Consider the following 22998-nt stretch of genomic DNA (forward strand, 5'->3'; position numbering starts at 1 on the left):
GTGACACTGGTGCTGAATCTCCATGGCCAGGTACCTCTGTAAATACCACATGACTGAAGAACTCCTGCTGGCTGACTCCGGCCTGTCCTCTCTCTCAGAGATGCTATCACTTGGAGACATAGATTTTACTGGCTACTCACAGTGCAGGTTCTGGCTCAGGAGACCCAAGCAAGGATGGAGATCCCAAGTTTCTAGCACTCAGGTCGAGTTTACTCAGAAGTGGTTGCAGGAGGAATAAAACCCGGAGACAGTGGAAGCCATGAGTTCCCTGCACAGTTCCAGTGTGGTGTTACCAAGAGCTAGCCATGAAATCTAGAGTCCCATGGCAGGGCACAATAACCATGCCATATTTGGGTTCTCTTCTTCCCTGTCCTTGAATGGGGGAAGGGTGTTCTGGGCTGTCTTTTTCAATTTTTTTTTTATTTGTTAACTAAACTCTAAAGTTTATTTGGATTGTACTGTGCTTTCTTCTAAAGTCCTTCTCTTCTTCATGGGACTTCCCTGAATTTTGCTCTTCACACACTGTTCTCTTTCTAGAGCATTCATCTGCCAGGCCAAGGACAGTGGCAACTCTTTCCTCAGAAGACAGTGCAGGTGTTCCCGGTGGGATGTCAGTGCCGGGTCAGCAGCTCTGGGCCATACCTGTTACAGGCAGTTGTGACCTGCCTTCCCACATGTCCTATTTCCAGGGCAAGGATTCTGCCTTGTTCTCCTGGTTAGCATGGAATAGGTCCAGAAAGCATGCGTGATAAGTGATCTGTTGAATGAAAGATGGCATCTTTGAAATGCTCTGAGCTGTGGATGAACAATTCTTTAGCTTCCTGCCTAACCCCCACTCCGCCGCACACGCCCCCCCCAAATCTGTGCTCTGTTAGCATTCATGGCGCACCCTGACTGGAGAGCACATTGGTGCTGTGTTTTCTGTTTTCATAAAGGATCACTGGGAGCAAGCAAAAAGGTAGCCACCTGGCCTACTGTGCTGCTGCCCTTATTCCAAAATTACTTTAAGAATAAAAACTATTCTAAAAATCATCTGTCATTAAAGTAGAAAGTGTTTTTCAGGGTAATGATTTTTAAAAAAATCTTTGGCATTTTAGGTGCTTTTCCATTTAACCCACAAGCATTTAGTTTATTCCTGGCCATTTTTTCATCTGTATTAAAAGCTATCACTTCTTACTCCAGGGCTTTTGCCCACCCACAGCAGACACAGCAGTCCCTCGGGGCACCTGACCCATAGCCGAAGCAGCAGCAAAGGCAGCGTGGAGGAGATGATGTCCCAGCCAAAACAGAAGGAGCTGGTGGGCAGCGTGCGGCAGAAGGTGCTTCTGGACTACAGTGTGTACATGGGCAGGTGTGTGCCCCAGGACGACCGAAGCCCCCACAGGAGCCCTGTGCAGAGTGCGGAGAGCAGCCCCACAGCTGGGAAGAAGGTAAAGATACCAGGCCAGGTCCTTTCTGCTCTCCTCAAACTCACCTTTACATGCGAGGGTTTCATGCCAAGCCCTCCCTGTTCCAGGATCCAAGACATGGAAAGGCACGTATTCTTTCGGAGCTCAGGTTCAGGGAGATGGCACCAAGTGAACAGTGAGTGGCAGGAAGAATTGAAGCTGGGTTACAGGCAATGGACTATTTGTGTTATCTGGGTCTTGAGGAGGTGATTAGTGAGCCGTGGTGGTACATGCTAGAGGGACATTCCAGAACGGGCCCCACTGTCCACAGCAGAAATGCAGTTGGGATACTCAAGGGGATAGACAGCATTGAGGTCAGTGTGACTGGGCAGCAGCGAAGACGAGAGAGAGGGGTAGCAGATGTCAAGGATGGGTAGGCCTCTTTAGGTCTGTTCTGAGGGACATAGGATGTGCTGCGAGGGTTTGAACAGGGAGTGCCATTGTTCTAAGCTTAAGTGACTCCATGGAGAAAGGTTGCTGGAGGGAAGGAGTAGGTGGGAAGCTGTGGAGGGTGGACTGAGGGTGCCAGCGGGTGGTTGGGGGAGGGACTAACTGGTTTGCTGATGGACAGATGTAGGATGTGAGAGAAAAGGAGACCAGAGTGATGCCTGGTGTTTACACCAGAGCACAGGCTCTAGGTAGGAAGGCCACAGTCAGTAGTAACAAAGTCCGATGCCGTGGGCGGTCCTCTGCTGTCACTGCTTTTGAAGATTTATCGTGAGAACAACTTCAGAGTATAACAAGCTGGACAATGGCTTGACAGTCACTCAGGACACGATGGTTAATACACCCTGCCATACACAGACCGGTCTGGGCACATCAGTAGATTACTCTAGTCCCAAGAAAATCCCACAAACTAGATCTCTCCTTATGTTGATGGGGAAACTGAGCTGAGAGAAGTTAGGTTGCTTGGGAGTGTACTTAGCATACTTTGGCCTGTGAGCCTGATGTCCTGTGACGGCTGGGACTGTCGTGTTGATGGATCGCTCTGAAGTCAGCCTGTGCTGGAGGCCTCCCACCTCTGCTGTGCTTCACTGTTTGGAGGCATAGCCCTGCCTGCACACCCAGCCTCTTCTCGTGGGTAGTCTGTCACGCTTGACCCCCTGTCATGGCCAGACTTCTGTCTTTACTGAGGAACTTGTGGTGCCTTCCTCCTGGGTCTTTGGCTGCTCCTTGGTTTACTTCTGTTCTGTGTGGAGGTGACCGTAGACCTGACCCATGTGAACTTGTCAACTCAAAGACCATGTGCCTCTGCTGGCCTCAAGCTCACTGCCTCCACACACGCTCTGAATTAGCAGCTCTGGTGGAAGACTTCCCTCTAAGCTAGAGCAGGTGATGTCATCTCTTTTAGCAGTGCCCTATTTGCCTGTGACTGCTCCCTCCTCCCCACATTCTCTTTATCCCAGGACATCAGTTATTTTGATCTCATCAAACCCAAAAAGAACAAGAGAACTGTGCACTCTATGACAAGGTTGATAAAATCTTTCTGAATGGTTTTCTCACATTAGAAATCAAAACAAAGCCAGGTACTGGCAGCACACACCTTTAATCTCAGCATTCCAGAGGCAGAGGCAGGTGGCTCATCTCTGTGAGTTCAAGGCCAGCCTGATCTACAGAGCTAGTTCTAGGACAGCCAAGGGCTATACAATGAAACTCTGTCTCAAAAAAAAAAAACAAAAAAAAAATTAAAAATTAAATAAAACAACAGATGAGCATGGTGCCACACTATTTTAATCCTAATATTTGAGAGGCTGAGGCAGGAGGATTGCCATCCTGGTAATACAGTGAGGTCCTATCCTTTTTTGTTGTTGTTTGTTTGTTTTGTTTTTTGAGACAGGGTTTCTCTGTGTGTTGCCCTAGCTGTCCTGGGGAACTCGCTCTGTCAACCAGGCTGGCCTCGAACTTACAGAGACCCGAGATTAAAGGCGTGTGCCACCACTGCCCATTCAAGATCCTGTCTTAAAACAACATAGTGCCTGGAGATGGCTCAGTGGATACAACAGTTGCTGTACGATCCTGATGACCTGAGCCCGTTTCCAAAGCTCCAGCTCAAGAGCGGAACTCCTGCCCCCTTGTTAGTTTAATCATAACTGCCGTGCTCCAGGAAACCAGGAGCTGGAATTGCAGAGGAATGTGGGGGGAGTGCACTGTCTTCGACAGGCATCTGAGAAAAGTCGTGAGCTTTACTGCAGGACTCCCCAGATCTGCTTGGCCTTCTTGAAGCATGTAGGAGCTATATCATGGCTCTTGCAGGGTCTGGTGTGGGTGTCAGGTGTTAGTCAAGTAGACCATCACTGTGAAACAAACAACCCCTGAGGTGGTTGCTTCAAACAATAGTTACTGTTTATTTTCCTTACAAATTTGTAATTTCATCAGGAGAGGCAGGTGAGAACTTCTGGCTGCTCTGTGCCAGGTCACCTGGGGAGACTGGAGGATGAGCCACTGTCAAGGAAAGTGCCCTCTCATGGAACTCAGGTAGATGCTGGCTGTTGAGTGGCGCTTGGCCACAGTGCTCCTATGTACTACACAATGCTCCTGTCCTATATTGTGCTCCTGTCCTACACGGTGCTCCTGTCCTACACAGTGCTCCTGTCCTACAAGGTGCTCCTGTCCTATACTGTGCTCCTGTCCTACAAGGTGCTCCTGTCCTACACGGTGCTCCTGTCCTACACGGTGCTCCTGTCCTACACGGTGCTCCTGTGTACTACACGGTGCTCCTGTCCTACACGGTGCTCCTGTCCTACACTGTGCTCCTGTGTACTACACGGTGCTCCTGTCCTACACTGTGCTCCTGTGTACTACACAGTGCTCCTGTGTACTACACGGTGCTCCTGTCCTACACGGTGCTCCTGTCCTATACTGTGCTCCTGTCCTACACGGTGCTCCTGTCCTACACTGTGCTCCTGTCCTACACGGTGCTCCTGTCCTATACTGTGCTCCTGTTCTACGCGGTGCTCCTGTCCTACACGGTGCTCCTGTCCTATACTGTGCTCCTGTCCTACGCGGTGCTCCTGTCCTACACGGTGCTCCTGTCCTACACGGTGCTCCTATACTACTGTATGAGTCAGCAGAGCTAATGCTTTACCAATTTCATATTAATTTTGTGATTTGAGCAAATGATTCCCATCCTATGAAATACTAACATGGTTCCAAAAATCTGAAGCCATTTGTTTTCCCCCATTTCTCTGCTGCCCCCATTCACTCCCAGACAGGCAAGTGCCCTGAGCATCTGATTTGCTGTTTGTGTATCATTTTCTCTTCTGTTTTACCCAAAGTTTAGTGTACTGTGGATATTCTTTGAGCATTGCTGGTCCATTCACAAATACTTTCTGAAATTGTTCTGTATCCATTCATAGAATTCACTCTCCTCTTTTTAAGCAGATCCAGAGACTGCAATGGGTGGGTGTTCCATAGTTTAAGATTTTCCCCAATGTTTTGTAGTTTCTGGCAGTGCCAGGATGAGTAGCATGTGAGTGTGTTTTCATGTTGTCGGGAGTGACCTCAGTGGTGAAACCTTGAAGGCAGTATTACCAGGTCAGAGGTGAATGCACATGTGCTTCGGTTAAAGATTGCCAAATTCCATCCCATTGGTTACACTGGTTTTAAATTCCTACCAAGAAGGTATGGCAGTGCCCATTTCTCTGACCTCACCAAAGGTGGATCTTTTAGGTATTGTCAATGTTGTTCTTCCTGCCGAAGATAGGGCATTTCCTAAAGTCCATATTACCTCCACCATCATAAGTCTGAAAGGAGGGCCTTAACAGGGTCAGAGACACAAAGAACCTTTGACATTTCCTCAAGTTGCTCCATTATGTTTTCAGACTTGGCTACCACCCAGATGTTCACCCAGGTTCACATGTCCCCTCTTTCATAGAAGGGAACTTGAAACACTTTGTTCTATTTACCTCCACTTCCTGCTATCTCCCTGTCCTGCTCCCTCTTATAGACCAAGGTCAAAACATTTCTGTCCCTGAGGGTAGGGCTCCAGAGTATCGTCAGCACAGCCATACATTCATCTCCCTTTAAATTGTGTTGCCTAATGCTTAATGACTTGGCTCGCTGATCAGTGTTAGGTCTCTGGAGCTCAGGAGCTGAACCTGAGGTAACAATACCCAAAAATCTTTAATTAGTGATCACTGTAGAACTTTATCATCAGGACCGCCAGCTCACAGATAATGACATGGAGACTTATTATTAATTATGAGTGCTTGGCCTTAGCTTAGACTTGTTCCTAACTAGTTCTTATAATTTAAATTTACCCATATTTAAAAATCTACATTCTGGCATGTGGTTCTTTACCTCATCTCTTCTTACTGCTCATGCTGCTTCCTCCATCTCTGGCTGGAGATTCACTGGCGTCTCTACCTTTCTTCCTCTCTGAGTCCTCTTGTTGGACTCTAGCGTCCAAACACCGAGAAGGAGTCGCCCTTAGAGACCATCTCACACACCACAGCCGATGCAAAAGCATGAGGATTTTATTAATTCTGTCATGACAGGGTCCCTCAGCATTCGGGAAGCCGAGAGACCTCAAATAGCGGGTACAGTCTACTTTTAAAGGGGCCACAGAAGCAAGGGGGGTTGTTCTTTGACTATTCTGATTGGCTTATTCGAAAGGGCTATTACCAATAATTGACTGGAGAGCCGTTGCCAAATCAGATGAGGTAAGAGGTCATTTTGACCCCATTTCCCAGGGGACCGAACCAAAACATATGTATATGGGTAATTGTTCAGGAACTGAGTACGTGCGAGTGTAGCTGTTAGGTCCTTCGTTCCCAGGGGAGGAGGGGAAGCACTATGGCACAGAGGCTGAGAGGATTCAGAATTGTCAAAAATGGCTTCAGGATTGTCTTAAAGTCCTACACTCTCTGTTCCCAGAAGTCCTGCCTAATCTCTGCCTCCCTAATTAATGGCCATTCAGCTCTTTATTAAACCAATCACAGTGACACGTCTTCACACAGTGTAAAGAAATATTTTACGATGATGGCGCACGCCTTTAATCCCAGCACTCAGGAGGCAGAGGCAGGCGGATCTCTGTGAGTTCGAGACCGGCCTGGTCTACAGAGCTAGTTCCAGGACAGGCTCCAAAGCCACAGAGAAACCCTGTCTCGAAAAACCCAAAAAAAAACAAACAAACAAAAAAAAAACATTACTGCCAGTTAACTCTTACCCAAAATAAAAATAAGATCAGAAAATTTGGCATAGAAACAACTGGAAAGCTATTAAAGTGCATTTGAGTTATAAAACATCACTGGTTTCTAGATGTTTAATGTCTGGTTTTAGGTGACATAAGTCAAAATTCAAAAAAAATTCTTTTCAAATGTCTCCAGGTGGGGTATTACTACTTCTGGTTTATGGGTGTCTCAGGAGGTGGGGTGGGGGTGACACCCTGCAGGTTGGCTGCACACATGCCCCAGATTTGATGCCAGGGAGTTACAGGAGTTAGTAAATGATGTGGGAACAATTAAATGTCCTCAGGCAGAAGAGTCAATCCTGCCTCATACTCCTGCAGATTTGCCTCACGATGGTCACGACCTGAAGGTAAATAATAAACTCTGCAGAAGTAAATTTTTGAGTTAGATGACACCTCCTTAGCAGGGCATGCGGGTGCACACGGGGACTGAGAGAAGAACATGGGTTCAAGCCTGCTTCAAAGAACTTAACGAAGCAAAAAGAGAAAAATGAAGGTTCTTAAGCAAACAACCAAAGAAAAGTAAATTAGGCTGTAGGAATCGGCCCAGGACCCCCAAGACCAAGTTCTCAGCACAAAGGAGAAGGGCAGAGGGCAGGGAATAGGAGACAAAGACAGGAGATAGAGGCTGAGGGAGACGGAGAAGGGGTATTTGTCCAGCAGTGGGGAGGAGGACAAAGGACTGCCTCTGGGTTGATGGGACAGATGTAGCCCATAGGCAAATGACAGTTTATAAAGGTACAAGGGGAAAACCTGTGTTAGGATGAGGTGTTTAATTTTAATTAGACATGCTAATTAGGTGAGCCAAAGGGGGCTTTTGATTGCTGGACTTCAATACTTTGATAGTTGGACCTTGGTGGTCAGCCTCAGGAGGAGAAAGTGGTCAAATAAGGGAATGGACCTTGGCGGCTAGCTTTAGGAATCTAATGGCTGTTAGCAAGGCAGAGGGAATGGGGGGGAAGGGCACGGCCTGCCAGAGCCATATTTGCCATGCTCTAGCTGGCTAAAGGCCCTTTGGCCTCAGTTGGCAGCTCATTCGTGCTCAGTGCTCCCCGCGTATACACGCACGCACACACATACAGCCCATTAAGAAATAAATCTTTATAAACTAATAAGGTAGAGAAGAGGCCAAGATTCCCATTGTTGACCTCAGGGCTCTAAATACACACATGCATGTTTGTATACACACATACACACACATACATGTGTAAAGAGGATTAGAATGAAAGCTTGGATGGTAAGTGCTTGCTTGCTATCATGATGACATGAATTTGAATCCCAGAACCCACATAAAAAAGCCAGATATGGTGGCATGTGCTTGTAATCCCAGCCCTGAGGAGACAGAGACAGGTGGATTCTCAGCTCGCTGACCAGCCATTCTGGCCTACCCAGTGTGTCTCAGGGCCCAAGGAGAGATCTTGTCTCAAAAAATAAGATGGGAAGCCTAAGGGACAGCATCCAGAGAACACCTCTGGCTTTCACAAACGTGTTTGTATACACATGAACATGAACACACAAACCAAATGAATCAGGTGGCTGGAGAGATGGCTCTAGAGTTATGAGCAATGGCTACTCTTCCAGAGGACCCAGATTCAAGTCACAGCATCCACATGGCAGCTCAGAGCTGTCTGTAACTCCAATTCCAGAGGATCTTAAGCCTCCTCTGGCCTCTACAGGTACCAGACATGAACATGGTACACAGACATGCATGTAGGCAAAACACTCATATACACAAAATTAATTTTTAAAATAGGCCAAGGATCTGGATAGAAATTTTAAAGAAAAGCATATGGGGTCTGGGGAGATGGCTCAGCAGTTCAGAGTGCACACTGCTCCTGCAGAGGACCCAAATTCAGTCCCTGACAACTGCTTGTAACTTCAGCTCCAGAGGGATCCAACGCCTTTGGCCTTTCAGGGCTCTGGCCTATTTGGGCACCTGAGTATCCATACCTAAACACACAAAATTTTAAAAATAATGAAAATCGTGTTTCAGGACAGCCAAGACTGTTACACAAAGAAACCCTGTCTCCAGGGAGGGAGTGTCCTTAAATGAAAGTGTGGTATTGATACATTGGTCAGGCCTGGTATCACAGCCCTGTAATTCTAGCACTCGGAAGATGGAGGCAAGAGAATCAGAAGTCAAAGTCCAGCCTTAGCTACAGGATGAGTTCCAGGCCAGCCTGGGCTACACGAGACTTTGTCTTATCAAACATTTTTGGGAGGTAGGTAGAGGGGAGCCAGACTGCATGGTTTCACTGTGTAGCCCAGACTGGCCTGGGACTTACAATATAGATCAGGCTGGTCTTTGACTCTCAGAGATGTGCCTGCCTCTGCCTCCAAGTGCTGAGATTACAGGGGCATGCTTGCTACTTACCTTTTTTACATTACTGATACCCTGGAAAAAGACTAAAACTGGGCTCAGTAATGTGTGTCTGTAATCTTAGTACTCAGGAGGCTGAAGGGAGGTTTGCCAGTTTGAAGTCATCCTGGGCCTTTAAGGTGTATGAGGGCAGTGGCGGGGCTTTGGGGTGTGTGATTAAATACAATATAGTGAAAATGTTTTTGTTCTGTCTGGGAAGAGAGATCATGTGTGTGGTCTATAATGAATATGCATTGTTTTAAGATCAGGAGAAACAAGTACACAAGCATGAAGAAAGTGCCCTGCTGTGTCTGGGCCAGGCTGCCACATGTCACATGTACCACCTTGAGACAGCAGCCCTGCGTGCTTTCTCTCTGAGCAGAAAGGTACCCCTAGCCTCCCTTAAAATGGAGTCCATCTGTTCCACACTGAGCATAGAAGTTCGTTTTAAATACAGGACTCCATACGAACTACACAGACAGTCTCGGTGTCCTTGCTTCATCATCGCAATGTCGGCGTCCCCAGACATTATCTTTGGAAACTGTGCTTGGGAGAGTACCCTTCCTAACCGTGTGGAGGGAGGAGGCAGGCAGCACAATGGGCGTTCTCCTCACGTTTCTCCCTGCAGCCACAGCAGTATTAGGAAGTGTATGCACATTTATTCATTCAGCTTTCAGATTTTATGACAGTCGTTGGGAATGCGTTCTCAGGCTGTGGAGTCCAGATTGGTGACGCCTTTTGATGTGTTGTCAGTACTCTGCAGCTCCTGTGGAGGCCTGCCTTAGCTACAAGAGCTGAGAAAGGAAAAACGACTTGCTTGTCAATTCCCTTCAGACGTTTTGCCACATCATATGCCACTGGCTTGGATGTCATTGTGAAATAGTCTTTGTTTTTTGCTGCTTTTTTGGTGGAATTTGTTTCCTGTGAAGAGGAGCATTATAAAGAAAGGCTGAAAGAGGGCACGTGCTCCCTCCTGAGAATGGACAAGGTAACCTCCTCTTCTATGTAGCCCACAAGACTAAAAGTGATGTGGGTCTGACGTGGGTAGTAGTTTTACTCTGCCTGAGTAGCCTGGGGGCCATTTTCCACAGGCATGTGATGTTTCTTCAAGAGCTTGCACAGATAATCTGATAGGGTAAACCTCAGATGTGTTGCACCTGTTACTCTTGGCCTGAAGATGGTAGCTCAAGGTGTGTGTGTGTGTGTGTGTGTGTGTGTGTGTGTGTGTGTATGGGGAGTGAGCACACACACATGTGCACACACATGCACGCACACTTGTGGTATAGTTAAGAAGTTGCTGGTGCCACCAGACGGTGGTGATACACGTCTTTAATCCCAGCACTTAGGAGGCAGAGGCAGGCAGATCTCTGATGTGGGAGTGTCATATATCAATCTGTTGATTTCATTGGTTAAGCAATAAAGAAACTGCCAGGCCCATTGGATAGGCCCACCCTTAGGTGGGTGGAGTAAACAGAACAGAATGCCAGGAGGAAGAGGAAGTGAGGTCAGACTCAACAGCTCTCCTCTCCTGAGCAGACGCAGGAGAGACGCCATGCTACCTGCTCCAGGGAAGACGCACACCATGCCCCAGCTCCGACCCAGGATGGACTTAGGCTAGAATCTTCCCGGTAAGCGCACCTAGGGGCGCTACATAGATTATTAGAAATGGGCCAGAGCAGTGTTTAAAAGAATACAGTGTCCGTGTAATTATTTGGGGCATAAGCTAGCCGGGCAGGGCAGGCGGCTGGGGTGTTTGGGGACACAGCCCCGCCGCTCCATATTACTACAAACAGCCTGGTCTATAGAGCGAGTTCCATGGCAACCCAGAGAAAGCCTGTCTCAAAAAACAAAAAAAATAGAAGTTGCCTAAGCCAGCTTCTATCCTTCCATCCAGATCTTGGTGGTGGAAAATGTCTTGGTTAATATCTAAGGTCATGTCACGCTAGGGAAGTACACATAGAATTCTCTAGAGTGAGATAGAGTCATCTCTAAAATGTAAGGGTCAGTGTATCTTTCATTTTTTCAAGACAGGCTTTCTCTGTGTAACAGGCTGTTCTAGAACTTGCTCTGCCTCCTCTATCCACCTGCCTCTGCCTCCTGAGTGCTGGGATTTAAAGGCGTGCGCTACTACCTCTCAGCTAACACGTATCAATTTTGAACAAGGGTGTTTTTAAACATTTTTATTAGCATGTGTATGTGTGAATGCCATGTGTGTAGGGTGCCCGTGGAGGTCAGAAGAGGGTGTCAGATGGTGAAGGTTGTTGTGAGCCTCCAGTGGGTGTGGAGGCCTAGAGTGCATCCTCTGGAGAGCAGCAAATTCTCTTAGCTGAGCTGCCCCTCCAGCCCACTTGTTTTTAATGAGTCACTGACATCCATAAGAAAGCCCTTGAACACCCAGATTTGAGGCATTTAGAACATGTCCTAGATGCTGATGTGTTACTGGGAAATGGAAGTGAGCTCTCCACTCCCGTATGCCCAAAGAGAACTGGCACAGCTGGGATATGGCATGTGGGTCAGACCCTAAGTCCCGGCTTCAGAATTGTCCCCTGACAAAGACCGTGGGGGTTCTCCCAACCAGTCAGACCTGCAAGGTCAGATCCTTGGCACCTAATGACCTGTGTGCCATGCCACTGGCCTAGGCACATAGCCAGGTGGGACAGTCATTGCACAGAACAGGTCATGGTGGCACATGCACATAGGCACAAAGCATGAAAGAGAAGAGCATAGCGTGTGGAGCCCGATGTGTCTATATAAACCACAAAGGGAAAACGCGAGCAGTGCTCAGGATGCTGTACTTGGAGATCTTTTGATCTTTCCTTTCAGGTGTTTGCTTTTCTGCGTAAGGCTGTGGTCTAATTCAGATACCTCTGCAAATGTCTGTCTCCTTGGCGGGACATTGACCCCTCTCTCCTCGTGACAGAGTCAGGCTGCAGTCGTGGACTAGGGACCATTCCTCAAATGGAAGCAGGGTTCCTGTCTTTCTGGGGTATTGTGATGCACGAGTGTGGTGGTCTAAGGTGCCTGCTATTGGCCTGTGTGTGACCATGGTTAACAGCACCAGTGCTGCCCCTTGTAAGTGCTGAGCCCACCAGCACATGCTCGCCAGCAAACCTCAGGGTCCCCTCATAGCTGCTGCTGCTTGCCTTTCTCCTCCACCCCCACCACTGACCCACCCTAGGCTGGATTCCATAGTCTAGCGACTAGCCCGGGAAGTTGGAGACAGAACTGCTTACCCACTGGTCACAGCAGATGTTTCTGACAGATTGTATGTGGGTAGGGGGTGGACATGAGGGTGTTTGCTGGGCTGGGGTGAACATCTGTCCCGAGTGCCGTGCTCTCATCCATCCTTGTGGTCTTTACTCTCTTTGTCACATCCTGAGAGATTTCAGGGTCACCAGACTCTTTCTTCTAAGTTTCTATCTCAGAGGTACAGCCATGTGAATGTCAGCATTTTTAAGCACCGTAAGAATGTCTTGACCTTGCCCAGATCTGGCTGAGCTTGCGTCCTGGTCATTGGAAACTCATTTCCTCCCGGTCAAGGATGTGCTTGACAATTAGTTGCAGGCCCCAGCCTAGCTGGGAGAAGGATAGTCGGGCTTTGATTGATAGCTCGTTACATCAGGTTCGCGGGGAGGGGAAGCACAGGCAGGACAAGTTGTCTAAGCTGTGGAGTGTTAGCTCAATCATAGGAGGCTGGAAAAGCAGAAAGTAGACAAAGAAGGTTGCAGCTGCAACAGCCAATTTTGTTTCTCCTTTACTCGCTCACCAGCACGGTGTGGGACTTGTAATTTATAGGGAAGATGCACAGGTCACGTGTTCCCTTTCTACAGGCGGGGCCTTCAGAGGCTTTATGAAAATAAGCACCTGTCTGGGTCTCCAGTTGTCTGACAGCTAATTTTGGTCTTTTCTTTTGCCAGTTGCCAGAAGCCCCACCCTCTGAGGAGGAAGAACAAGAAGCCTGGGTGAATGCCTTGCTTGGAAGAATATTTTGGGACTTCTTAGGCGAGAAATACTGGTCTGATCTAGTGTCGAAGAAAATCCAGATGAAACTTAGCAAAATTAAGGTATCGCTTTTCATACGAGAGGCCTCTGATTCCCCACTTCATTTTTGGTTGTTCTGCCCCCTTAGGTCCTACATGCAAACACACCTTGGTTTAAGCATACTGCACACGCACAGCACATTTGACCTGGATCACAAACTGACCTTGATCTGTGACTAAGTATCTGGGGACTGAGTCAGCTGTCCTGATTGCTTTTTCTAGGGTTGCTATGTCATTATCCTCCCTAGGTGGTCCTCCCGAGCTTGTTTAGGAAAATAGGAACTCCTGTAGCAGATCTGAGTTAGAGACAACTTAAACTGTCCGCCCAGTTTTGCAGTGGGCCAAGCCACATGGAAATTCTGAACTCTGTAGGACCCTTTCTCAGCTGCCCTCCTTCTCTCAGTTAGGACAGTGAGTGCTCACTCTAAATGAGTTTGCCACTGACTGTTGCTTCCGGCCAGATGTCTCTTTGTACTGGACTCTCTCTTTGCTGAAGGAACACTCCTAGTGTTGGGCCAGGTCTTCTTGAAATTGAGTTTAAGCTTTACTGAAGGATTCCTCATGACTGCCATTAAAGGACATGTTTGCCAATCAGAGACGTGGGGTGGTCCCAAAAAGCAAGTCTTTGGCCTGCTGAAGGCCCAGGGAGAGCACTTTGGTCCCTGAGTCTTCACCGAGAGTCCCATGATCAGGAGCCTACATCAGCAGCTCTGGCAGCATTTTGGGCTATAAATTCCTTTGAGAAGCAGAAACCTATGGATCATCATAGAAGAGCATACACTGACATGATGTGTTCTCAGGGAGTTCAAGACCTCCCGGTCAAGAAAACTTCAGAATAAGGTAAACTTAGATTTAAAGAAGGATGTGGACACAAAGCAGCTTCAGTTTGGTTTTGACTCTTCCTCTGGTTGCTTGGTTGTTTTCTACAGACAAGTCTTTGCCCTTCCCCAGCTTTCTAGTAAAGAAAAAGAGGCTGGTTGAGTGGTGATGGTGCAAGCCTTTAATCCTAGCAGAGGCAGAGGCAGGTGGATCTCTGTGAGTTCAAGGCCAACCTAGTCTACAAGAGCTAGTTCCAGGATAGCTAGGGCTGTTACCCAGAGAAACCATGTGGGGGAGGGGAGGAGGAGAGAAGAGAACCACATTTACATTGATGGTTTTGGGCCAGGGGAGGGCTGTCTAAGACCAATTCAGAAAAGTGTGACCGAGGGCCGGACATGTTTATAGCTCAGGTGATACAGTGTTTGCCTACCACTCAAGAAACTCTAGGTTCTGTCATGGTGGCGTCCAGGCGTTTGAGAGGTGGAGGCAGGAAACTCAGAAACTCAAGGTCATCCTCAGCTATAGTGTGAGTTTGAGGCCAGCTGGACTACATGAAACCCTGTCTCAAATGTTGATTAGGTACTGTATTCATCACCAAAAAATGACCTCCTGTCTGTGACCCTTACCCATTTAAAACAAAAAACCAAACAAAAAACCCCAAAAACCCAGAGTGAAGTTCTGCAGCTGAGTTGAGTTCTGAAAGACACATTTTCTGCAGAGAGCCTGCTGTAGAGATCACCATGGAAGCAGCAAATCCACATCTGGCCAGCTGCAACCTCTGTGTGGGAAATCTTGATTTGTGTTTCATCAAAAAAAATCTTAATTTTTTATAAATATCGTCTAACATGCAACTAGAAAAATATACTCATAATTAAACTTGTGCTGGGAAGCCTGATGGTGGTAGTTCATACTTTTAATCCCAGCACTTGGGGGAGAAGCAGATGGATCTCCCGTTTCAAGGCTAGCTTGGTCTAGAGAATGAGTTCCAGGACAGCCAGAGCTACACAGAGTAGCCCTGTCTTGAAAATTCTTTAAAAAAAAAAAAAGGCTTGGGCTGGAGAGATGGCTCAGAGGAGGTTAAGAGCACTGGCTGCTCTTCCAGAAGTCCTGAGTTCAATTCCCAGCAACCACATGGTGGCTCACAACCATCTGTACTGAGATCTGGCGCCCTCCTCTGGCGTGCAGGCATACATCGAGGCAGAATGTTGTATACATAGTAAATAAATAAATAAATAAATAAATAAATAGGCTTGTGCTGGAAGAAAACAAGGAAGGACTTGTGAACTATAAAGCCGTGTCATAGCCAAGCGTGGTGGTGCATGACTGACAGCCTCAGCTCCCAGAAGGCTGAAGCACGAGGCAAATTCAAAGCCAGCCTGGCCTACATGATGAGACCCTGCCTCAAAAACAACAAAACAAAGCCCATAAAAAACAGAGAAAGAAAAAAGAATATTAAAAAGTTTAATGCTGGCAGAAAACATTACAGTGTAGATTCCAGTGTGATGGGAATCTCATATTTAAAGGTGGTAGTACAGATTAAGTATTGGTTACTCAATGAATAGGTAGAGATTGATAACTAGCCATCAATTTAAATCTTCGGCTAAGCTGGCCAAGGTAGCACATGCCTTTGGATCTAGCACTGGATGGCAGAGACAGGCAGACCTCTATGAGTTCAGGCCAACCAGGGTTACATTGAGATCCAGAGAGAGAGAGAGCCCTTACACTAAAATAATTGAAGATTAAGAAAATACAAATCCACCAGCACACCTTTAATCCCAGCACTTGGGAGGCAGAGGCAGGCGTATCTCTGTGAGTTCGAGGCCAGCCTGGTCTACAAGAGCTAGTTCCAGGACAGGCACCAAAGCTACAGAGAAACCTTGTCAAGAAAGAAAGAAGGGGGGGCGGGGAGAGAGAAAAGAAAGAAAGAAAGAAAGAAAGAAAGAAAGAAAGAAAGAAAGAAAGAAAGAAAGAAGGAAAGAAAGAGAAAGAAAGAACCCAGCCAGGGGAAGTATAGATAAGTTCATAGTGTGATCTTGGGGTGGCTTAGGGATTTCTGAGGACAGCAGTGCTCTTACGTCATTGCCTCTTGATGAATTCCTGCTGATAGAGTTGGGGGAATTAGTCAGGCCCAGGAAACAGATGATCAGCCAGAGGAGACACAGATACCCAAAGGGAGACTGAAGATTGCCTGGGCCAACAGAGGTGGGGGCTGTGGCCCTCCCTGTAGGGGCAAAGGTGGAGAACAGTTTACCAGTCCTCTGGCAGGAGAGCTGCCTGTCTTGAAGGAGGTCAGACTTCACTGGAGGTTAAGGACAGATGCTAATATTTCCTGCGCTGCCCCTCCCCTGGCCACTGGTGTGCTCTGATGACCATATATAACCTGAAGCTAGAGAGACCCTGGACACAGACTCACGGGCAGTCTGCACGGTCCTGCACTTGCAGAGCAGGTGGAGCCATGGGTGCATTGGAGGATGATGGAAATAGGCAGACCAGTGTCAAGGGATGTAGAGTTGGGGTTTAGGCTTTAGTTTTGGTTTTCCCATTTATTTTTAATCTTGTGGTAAATTTGCCTTCCAGAAATGTAACAATTTCTTCCTCTCCATTCCTCCCGTGTAACGTGTGTCTTCTACCTGGAAAGTCTCAGGTCAAATGTGGCTCCTTATTGGTGCCTCCTCACCTCTTTAACCAAGATGGCCATTCCTCACCAGTTCCACACTCTTCTGTCCCCTCCTGCTTTACAAGAGTATAACGTTTGTCTGCTCACTTGTTTCTGCCTCTGTGGTCTGTACATGAAGATGTGACCCCACCCCTTATCTTCTCTCCCCTCAGACAATATGTGGAACTCTGGTTGACCTTAGCGTGGTTACCAGCTTACTAATTGTCTCATTTACTGTTTTTTTTTTTTTTCTCTAGCTCCCCTACTTTATGAATGAGCTAACGCTGACAGAACTTGACATGGGTGTGGCTGTGCCAAAAATCCTTCAGGCCTTCAAGCCTTATGTTGATCACCAAGGTAACTCTTAGTTGACTAGAGAGGAACTGGCCGTTTATGTGAGGGTGTTCTCTCGCTGTAGTTTTGACACCAAGTCTTTTGCCTCGAAGAAGCTGAGTCCTAACCACCCTATTTCATGTGAAGTGTGGGTTTCGTTCTTATTATTTGTCTAGTTTTTAAAAACTTATGTGTGTGCCTCTGTGGGGGTGGGGCACAGAGGGAGAAATTGGAGGGCAGGCGAGGGATGGTCATGCTGAGTGAGGTCAGTGGGCAGCTCTATGGGATTGGTTCTCTCCGTTACCTTTATATGAGTTCTAGGGCTTGAACTTAGATCTTTAATCTTGCATGACAAGAGCATTTGTCCACTGAGCCATCTCACCAACCATTTTTCTCTTGTTTTAATTTTGTTGCTGTTTCATTATTGTTGAGATAATCTTGCTGTGTAGCTCAGGCAGCTCTCAGGCCTCTCTGTAGTCTAGTTTGTCTGTAGACCCATGATTTTCGTGCCTCAGGCTCCCTAACACAGACACAAACATATGTGCCAAGTGACTTGTGTTTTTACAGACACAGTAGGAAACTGATTGACAATAGATATAGGTTCCTTCTCCTAACTCTAGTCTACCAGATTGTTACAGGGTCTTTTCCAGCCCCAAGACACCCTCAAGCCAGTTGAAAGGGCCTGTGTGAATTATAGCCCTTGCCTGGGTATGAAACAGTGAGCTAGGTTTTAGCTGCACTCTGCTCTCATGGGCCCCACGTGTCCATCTGTCCTTGCTCTGACTCCAAGAGAAGCTGCTGTCTTCACTTATACCCCAGCCTCACCTGCTGCACCTTCTAAGTTGTAAGATCTTTGACCTACATGTCTTGCATCTTTAACTTCCTTACACTGTTGTGGGTCTTGAGGATTTGAAAGATGAGGACACACATTTGAAAGCAGTATTCAGGAGCAAGTCCGTCTACTGAAGCACAGCTCTAGGGTCTGAGGGTTTAGGCATGCCATGGACACAATATTTGTGCCTACTCTTGTGATAGAGAGAAGATTGATCATAATGTAGAAGGAATATAAATAGAATAATGAGAATGATCATAACTTCCTATGTCTTTTATAACACATGGCTTCAAAGGATGAAGAGTTAGTGTGCAAGAATTTAGTAGAACACAAAAGATGAGAGAACCAGGTGGACAGGAAGAGCTGTTGGCACACAGAGAAAACCTCACCAGTTTCCTCTTCCTTCTTTCCTCTGTCCTCCTGCCTCAGCCTTCCAAATGCTGAGTTCACAGGCTTGTGCCACTGTGCCCACTCAGCTCACAGTTTTAGTGTCTCTCTCTCTCAAGGAACCCCTTCCCTTAAACCATGTTTAATATTATTCCCAAGGTGGCCCAGGAGCAGGGTAGTGGGGAGTAAACACAGTTTTCTGAGAGAATGGCATGTGTCTGAAGTCAATATTTTGTAGAATTTATAAGATATAGAACAGCTCTCTTTATGGCTGTCGACCACTTTCACCACATTAATGAAGTCATTATTTTTGAATCTTCAGTGACTCATAGCGGTTACTATGAAGAGAGTGTTCTGTGATTACACCCAGCAGCTCTGGGCATCCCACTAGCAGGGTTGAGCTGACAGGGCACACATACTGATCTTCGAGAAAGACACAAATCCACCTGGTCGCTGCATGAGGAGATTACTTGTAACCCCTGAGTTTTGTCTGAGTCCCGCTAGGATTGGTGAGGTACACAGAACAAGCTAAAGAGATTTAGACTCTGAAAGTAGTGTATTCGTTCTAACCTGGTACAAGGTTGTTTATTCTGTCCCTGCCCCCATCTGATACAGTATGGTATACACATTAAAAGACGTGCCACTGCTGTGTTAGCTGTGTAGCTGAGAGATCTTCAGTCCGTCAGTGTACAAATGCACTCTGACCCATGAACTCTGCTGCCCTTTGTTCTCTGTCTCTTCAGGAACTGATTAGTACCAAGCTCTAAATTATCCGCTAGCACAAACTTTCTGAGAGCTGGGCTTTTAAAGGTAAATACTGTAGATCTGTATCTGTTGAGGTTTCTCACGTGCTCGCAGCTTCTCAAATTTCAGCACTGCCCTGACCTGGGTTAATAGAAATGTCTAAGGAAAGGGCACTGGACAGGGCACAGCAGGCTGCAGCACCCTAGAGTGTCCCTGTGACTTTGAACCGCACAGCATACACAGGACTGTTTGGTTAGCCTGTGGGTTAATTGGAGACCTAAGTCTTGGGCTTCTTTCCTGTTTTTTTTGGAGCTGGGGGGTGAGACATTTCAGCTCTGCAGATTAAATAAAGCCTTGCTGGTTTTAATCCACTTGAAGCTTACTTAACTCCTTCCAGGGCAAAGTGTAGAGCTCTGCCTGCTTGTGTAACAGGGAGAAAACATTACCAACGAAAGGAACAAAAAACAAAAAGCCAAATATAAAGCCTATGGGGTTATTTGAATTTGATCAAATTAGGCTTTTCCAAACTTTTGAAAGATGCCTGTATGATGGTAAAACAGAAATAAACATAAAGGAATGCATTAAGTGTTTTTCAAAAACAGTGGCATGTTCGTGCAACTTTCCACACTGCAAACAATAGAGTACGTTTCACCCAAACCTTAGGTGGCAGTCCTGTTACTAAGTGATAGAACCCCATGGGACTGCTATCCTATATGTGGTCCACTCTTGACCAGAGGTCATTATACAGCATGTGACTGTGAGTTTGGGGTTTTGGATTCCATTGCGCTCAAGAGAACCCTCCCTTTTAGGGAAATTAAAAGCTGGGGTGACTTGCTAAAGCTGGCTACAGGTGAAAATAAGAGCTTGCTTACCTGGGAAATACAACCAAGCCGAAGCTTTAATAGAAGCTCCTCCTGTGGGACTGCTGTGCCCTTTTGAAAAATCCCTCTTGAGGGCTGGAGAGATGGCTCCTGAGGACACTTGCTGCTCTCTACCTCCAGTTCTGGGGACCAGTGCCCTCTTCTGACCTCAGGAGGCCCTGCATGCATGTGGGTACACAGACGTATGTGCAGGCAAGATACCCATACACATAAAATAAAAATAACTTAAAAAAGAAAACCTTAAGAAAATAAAGAGGTCAGGCGGTAGTGAAGCATAGTTTTCAAGTTTTTTTTTTTTTTTTTTTTTGGTTTTTCGAGACAGGGTGTCTCTATGATTTTGGAGCCTGTCCTGGAACTAGCTCTTGTAGACCAGGCTGGTCTCGAACTCACAGAGATCCTCCTGCCTCTGCCTCCCGAGTGCTGGGATTAAAGGCGTGCGCCGCCACCACCTGGCAGTTTTCAAGTTTTGTTCCTGGATGTCGATGCGCACTTTCAGAGGGAGAGCCAGCCTTGCCATGGTTAAAGGACAGGAAAATTTTAGAGCAGGGACCTTGAGGCCAACTCCTTGAGCTAGGGTCTTAGGACTCTAATACCTTCTAGGCTGTTGTGACACTCAACTAGGAAGAGTCTTAATGAGGAATTATCTTGATCAGGTTTGCCTGTGGTATATCTGTGGAGGTTGTCTTAATTGTTGATTGAGGTAGGAAAACCCATCCTGAATGTGGGAAGCACTGTCTTCTAGGCTGGGCCCTGGGCTGTGTAAAAATAGAGAAAACTAGGCTGGGCCATGGTGGCGCACGTCTTTAATCCCAGCACTTGGGAAGCAGAGGCAGGTGGATCTCTGTAAGTTTGAAGTCAGCCTGGTCTACAAGAGCTAGTTCCATGACAGAACCCAAAGCTACAGAGAAACCCTGTCTTGAAAAACAAACAAAAAAAAAACAAACAGAATAGAGAAAACTAGCTCAGTAGTAACTGAACAAGCAAGGACCATGCATGGACTCTCTGTCCCTGACTATGCTGCCGTGTTCCCACCCTGGCTTCCTTGCCGTGATGAACTGCAGCCTGAAATTATAAGCCAAATAAACCTTCCCTTCCCTGCTTTATGTCAGGGGATTGTCACAGCAACAGAAATGAAGTTAGAATACCTTCCAAGCATCAGGTGCCCTGTTCACACAGCCCCTGAGTCAAGACCAGTACCTCAAATAGTAAGAAGACGGAGCCGCTGTGTGAAACCACATGCTCTCTGTGGCTGTGATGGGGCAGTTACCAAGGCCCTGGGGTTTATTAAGGAGAAATGACTGACAGAAACACACTCATAGCCCTTCTTCTTCATCTTCTTTTTCCTCCTCCTCCTCTTCCTTCTCTTCCTTTTCCTCTTCCTCTTCCTCCTCCTCTTCCTTCCCCTCCTCTTCTTCCTCCTCCTCTTCTTCCTCTTCCTCCTCCTCCTCTTCTTCCTCCTCCTCTTCTTCCTCTTTCTCCTCCTCTTACTCTTCCTCTGCTTCTTCCTCCTTTTCCTCCTCCTCTCCTCCTCTCCCCTTCTTCAGTGGAACTTTTGGAAAGTGAGTTGTCTTTTCTTTTGACACCCCTCAGCAATAGTGATGATGGTAGATGCCTTTCCCAAACAAAGCTGGAGATTGGGAAATCAGCCCCCCTGAACTCCTGGCAGGGTCTTGTACAGAGACCCTCTAAAGTTTGTCATGTTCGTTGTCATTTTGTTGTTTTGTCCTTGAGTACTGCTAGGGTTTAACAGCATGTAGCTGTCTGTGTTCAGGCTAAGGTGCCACTTGTGGAACATCTGTCTCCATCTGGGACTTGTCACCTTATCCATACATTCTCCCAAGGCAGAGTCAGGCTTCTAGTTGTTCTTCATCTGTTGGTCTTCCAGGCTAGGTCTTGGTGCATAACAATGGGTTAGGTCTCAGCTCTGGACTACACATGCGCTCAGCTTTTCAGGGTGCCCCTTGCCTGCCTAGTCATTGTCATAGAAACTTTCTGTTTAATATAAAGGCGAATAATCCAATTTGAAATATTTGATTAGTTCATATAAGTTTTTAAGTTCTCAATCCATTCTTAATTCCATCTTAAGTTGTAGGTGGGCTTCGTGGAACATAGTAAGTGGTATAAAACCAGACTGGACCAGGGATATAACTCAGGAGGGAGAATGTTTCCCTCGTGTGCCAGAAGCCCTGGATTCCATCCCCAGCACTCTATGACCCGAGAGTGAAGGTGTGTGCTTACAATTCCAACACTTGGGAATGGAGGCAGGGGAATCAGAAGTTCGAGTTCATCCTTAACTACAAAGCAAGTTTGAGTCCATCCTGTAATACATGGCATTCTGTCTCAAACAACAATAACAACAAAACAGAAATAAAACACAACAAAGCCACCAGGAATATCTCATCCTGAAGTAGTTTTCTGGGTATCTATCTGTTCAGCCTTTTCCTATAGCAGCTGCATACAGTCCTCTCTAAAAAGATAGTATATTCTCTTTTGCGTAGATCAAGAAATTTATAGTGAAACTCAAGCCCTAGTCCATGCGATTGGCATCCAAGCTTTTCCCTTGGCCTTCCTAGCAGTGGGGGGCAAGCCAGATCCCATGTGTGACTGGGGCCTGAACCAGCCTGTGCCCACAGTACTTGGTTGGGGTTTTATTTTTGTTTTGTTTTGTTTCTTTTTATATTTATTTATTTATTTATTCATTCATTCATTCATTTATTTGAGACAGGGTTTCTTTATAGCTTTGGAGCCTATCCTGGAACTCTCTCTGTAGACCAGGCTACCCTCAAACTCACAGAGATCCATCTGCTTTTGCCTCCCAAGTGCTGGGATTAAAGGCGTATGCTACCACCACCTAGCTTGTTTATTGTTTGTTTGTGTGTTTTGTTTTTAAACAAAACAAAAACCAACGAGATAGCAAGCGGACTCAAGACAAGACTTTTGGCTAAGAGCACTTCAGTTTCCAGTACCCACTGCAGTCCCTGGAAATCTGATGCCGTATGTACTACTGGTCCGTTCAGGAGGACTTGAGTTTGAATTCCAGTACCCATGTTAGGTGACTCACAATGACTTAAAACTCAGCTCTAGGGGGATCCAGATGCACAGGGAATCCACCCCTACACACACACACACAAATCAATAAATTTGAGGGCTAGAGAGATGGCTCAGCATACATACAGGCAGAATACTGTATATATAATAAATAAATAAAGGCAATAAATTTGGGGGAGGAGACAACAAAACTCCCATTTTGGAAAAAGTAAAGTTTTGGTGCCTTAATATGACAGTTGTCAAAGGCAATGCGTGCCATTAGT

The 22998-nt window shown here is 46.6% G+C and overlaps 1 protein-coding gene across 2 annotated transcripts in view; it reads left to right on the forward strand.

The window, feature by feature from the left end:
* Positions 1–22998, forward strand: part of Tex2 (testis expressed 2) — a 119985-nt gene that overhangs the window by 77864 nt on the left and 19123 nt on the right. For both annotated transcript variants that reach the window (XM_075990341.1, XM_075990342.1), the window contains exons 5-7: positions 1183–1430; positions 12913–13059; positions 16768–16867. In XM_075990341.1, the coding sequence (XP_075846456.1) occupies positions 1183–1430; positions 12913–13059; positions 16768–16867 (495 nt within the window). The remainder of the gene's footprint in view (positions 1–1182; positions 1431–12912; positions 13060–16767; positions 16868–22998) is intronic.

This window comes from Microtus pennsylvanicus, chromosome 11, assembly GCF_037038515.1.
Source record: "Microtus pennsylvanicus isolate mMicPen1 chromosome 11, mMicPen1.hap1, whole genome shotgun sequence".
Taxonomy (NCBI): domain Eukaryota; kingdom Metazoa; phylum Chordata; class Mammalia; order Rodentia; family Cricetidae; genus Microtus; species Microtus pennsylvanicus.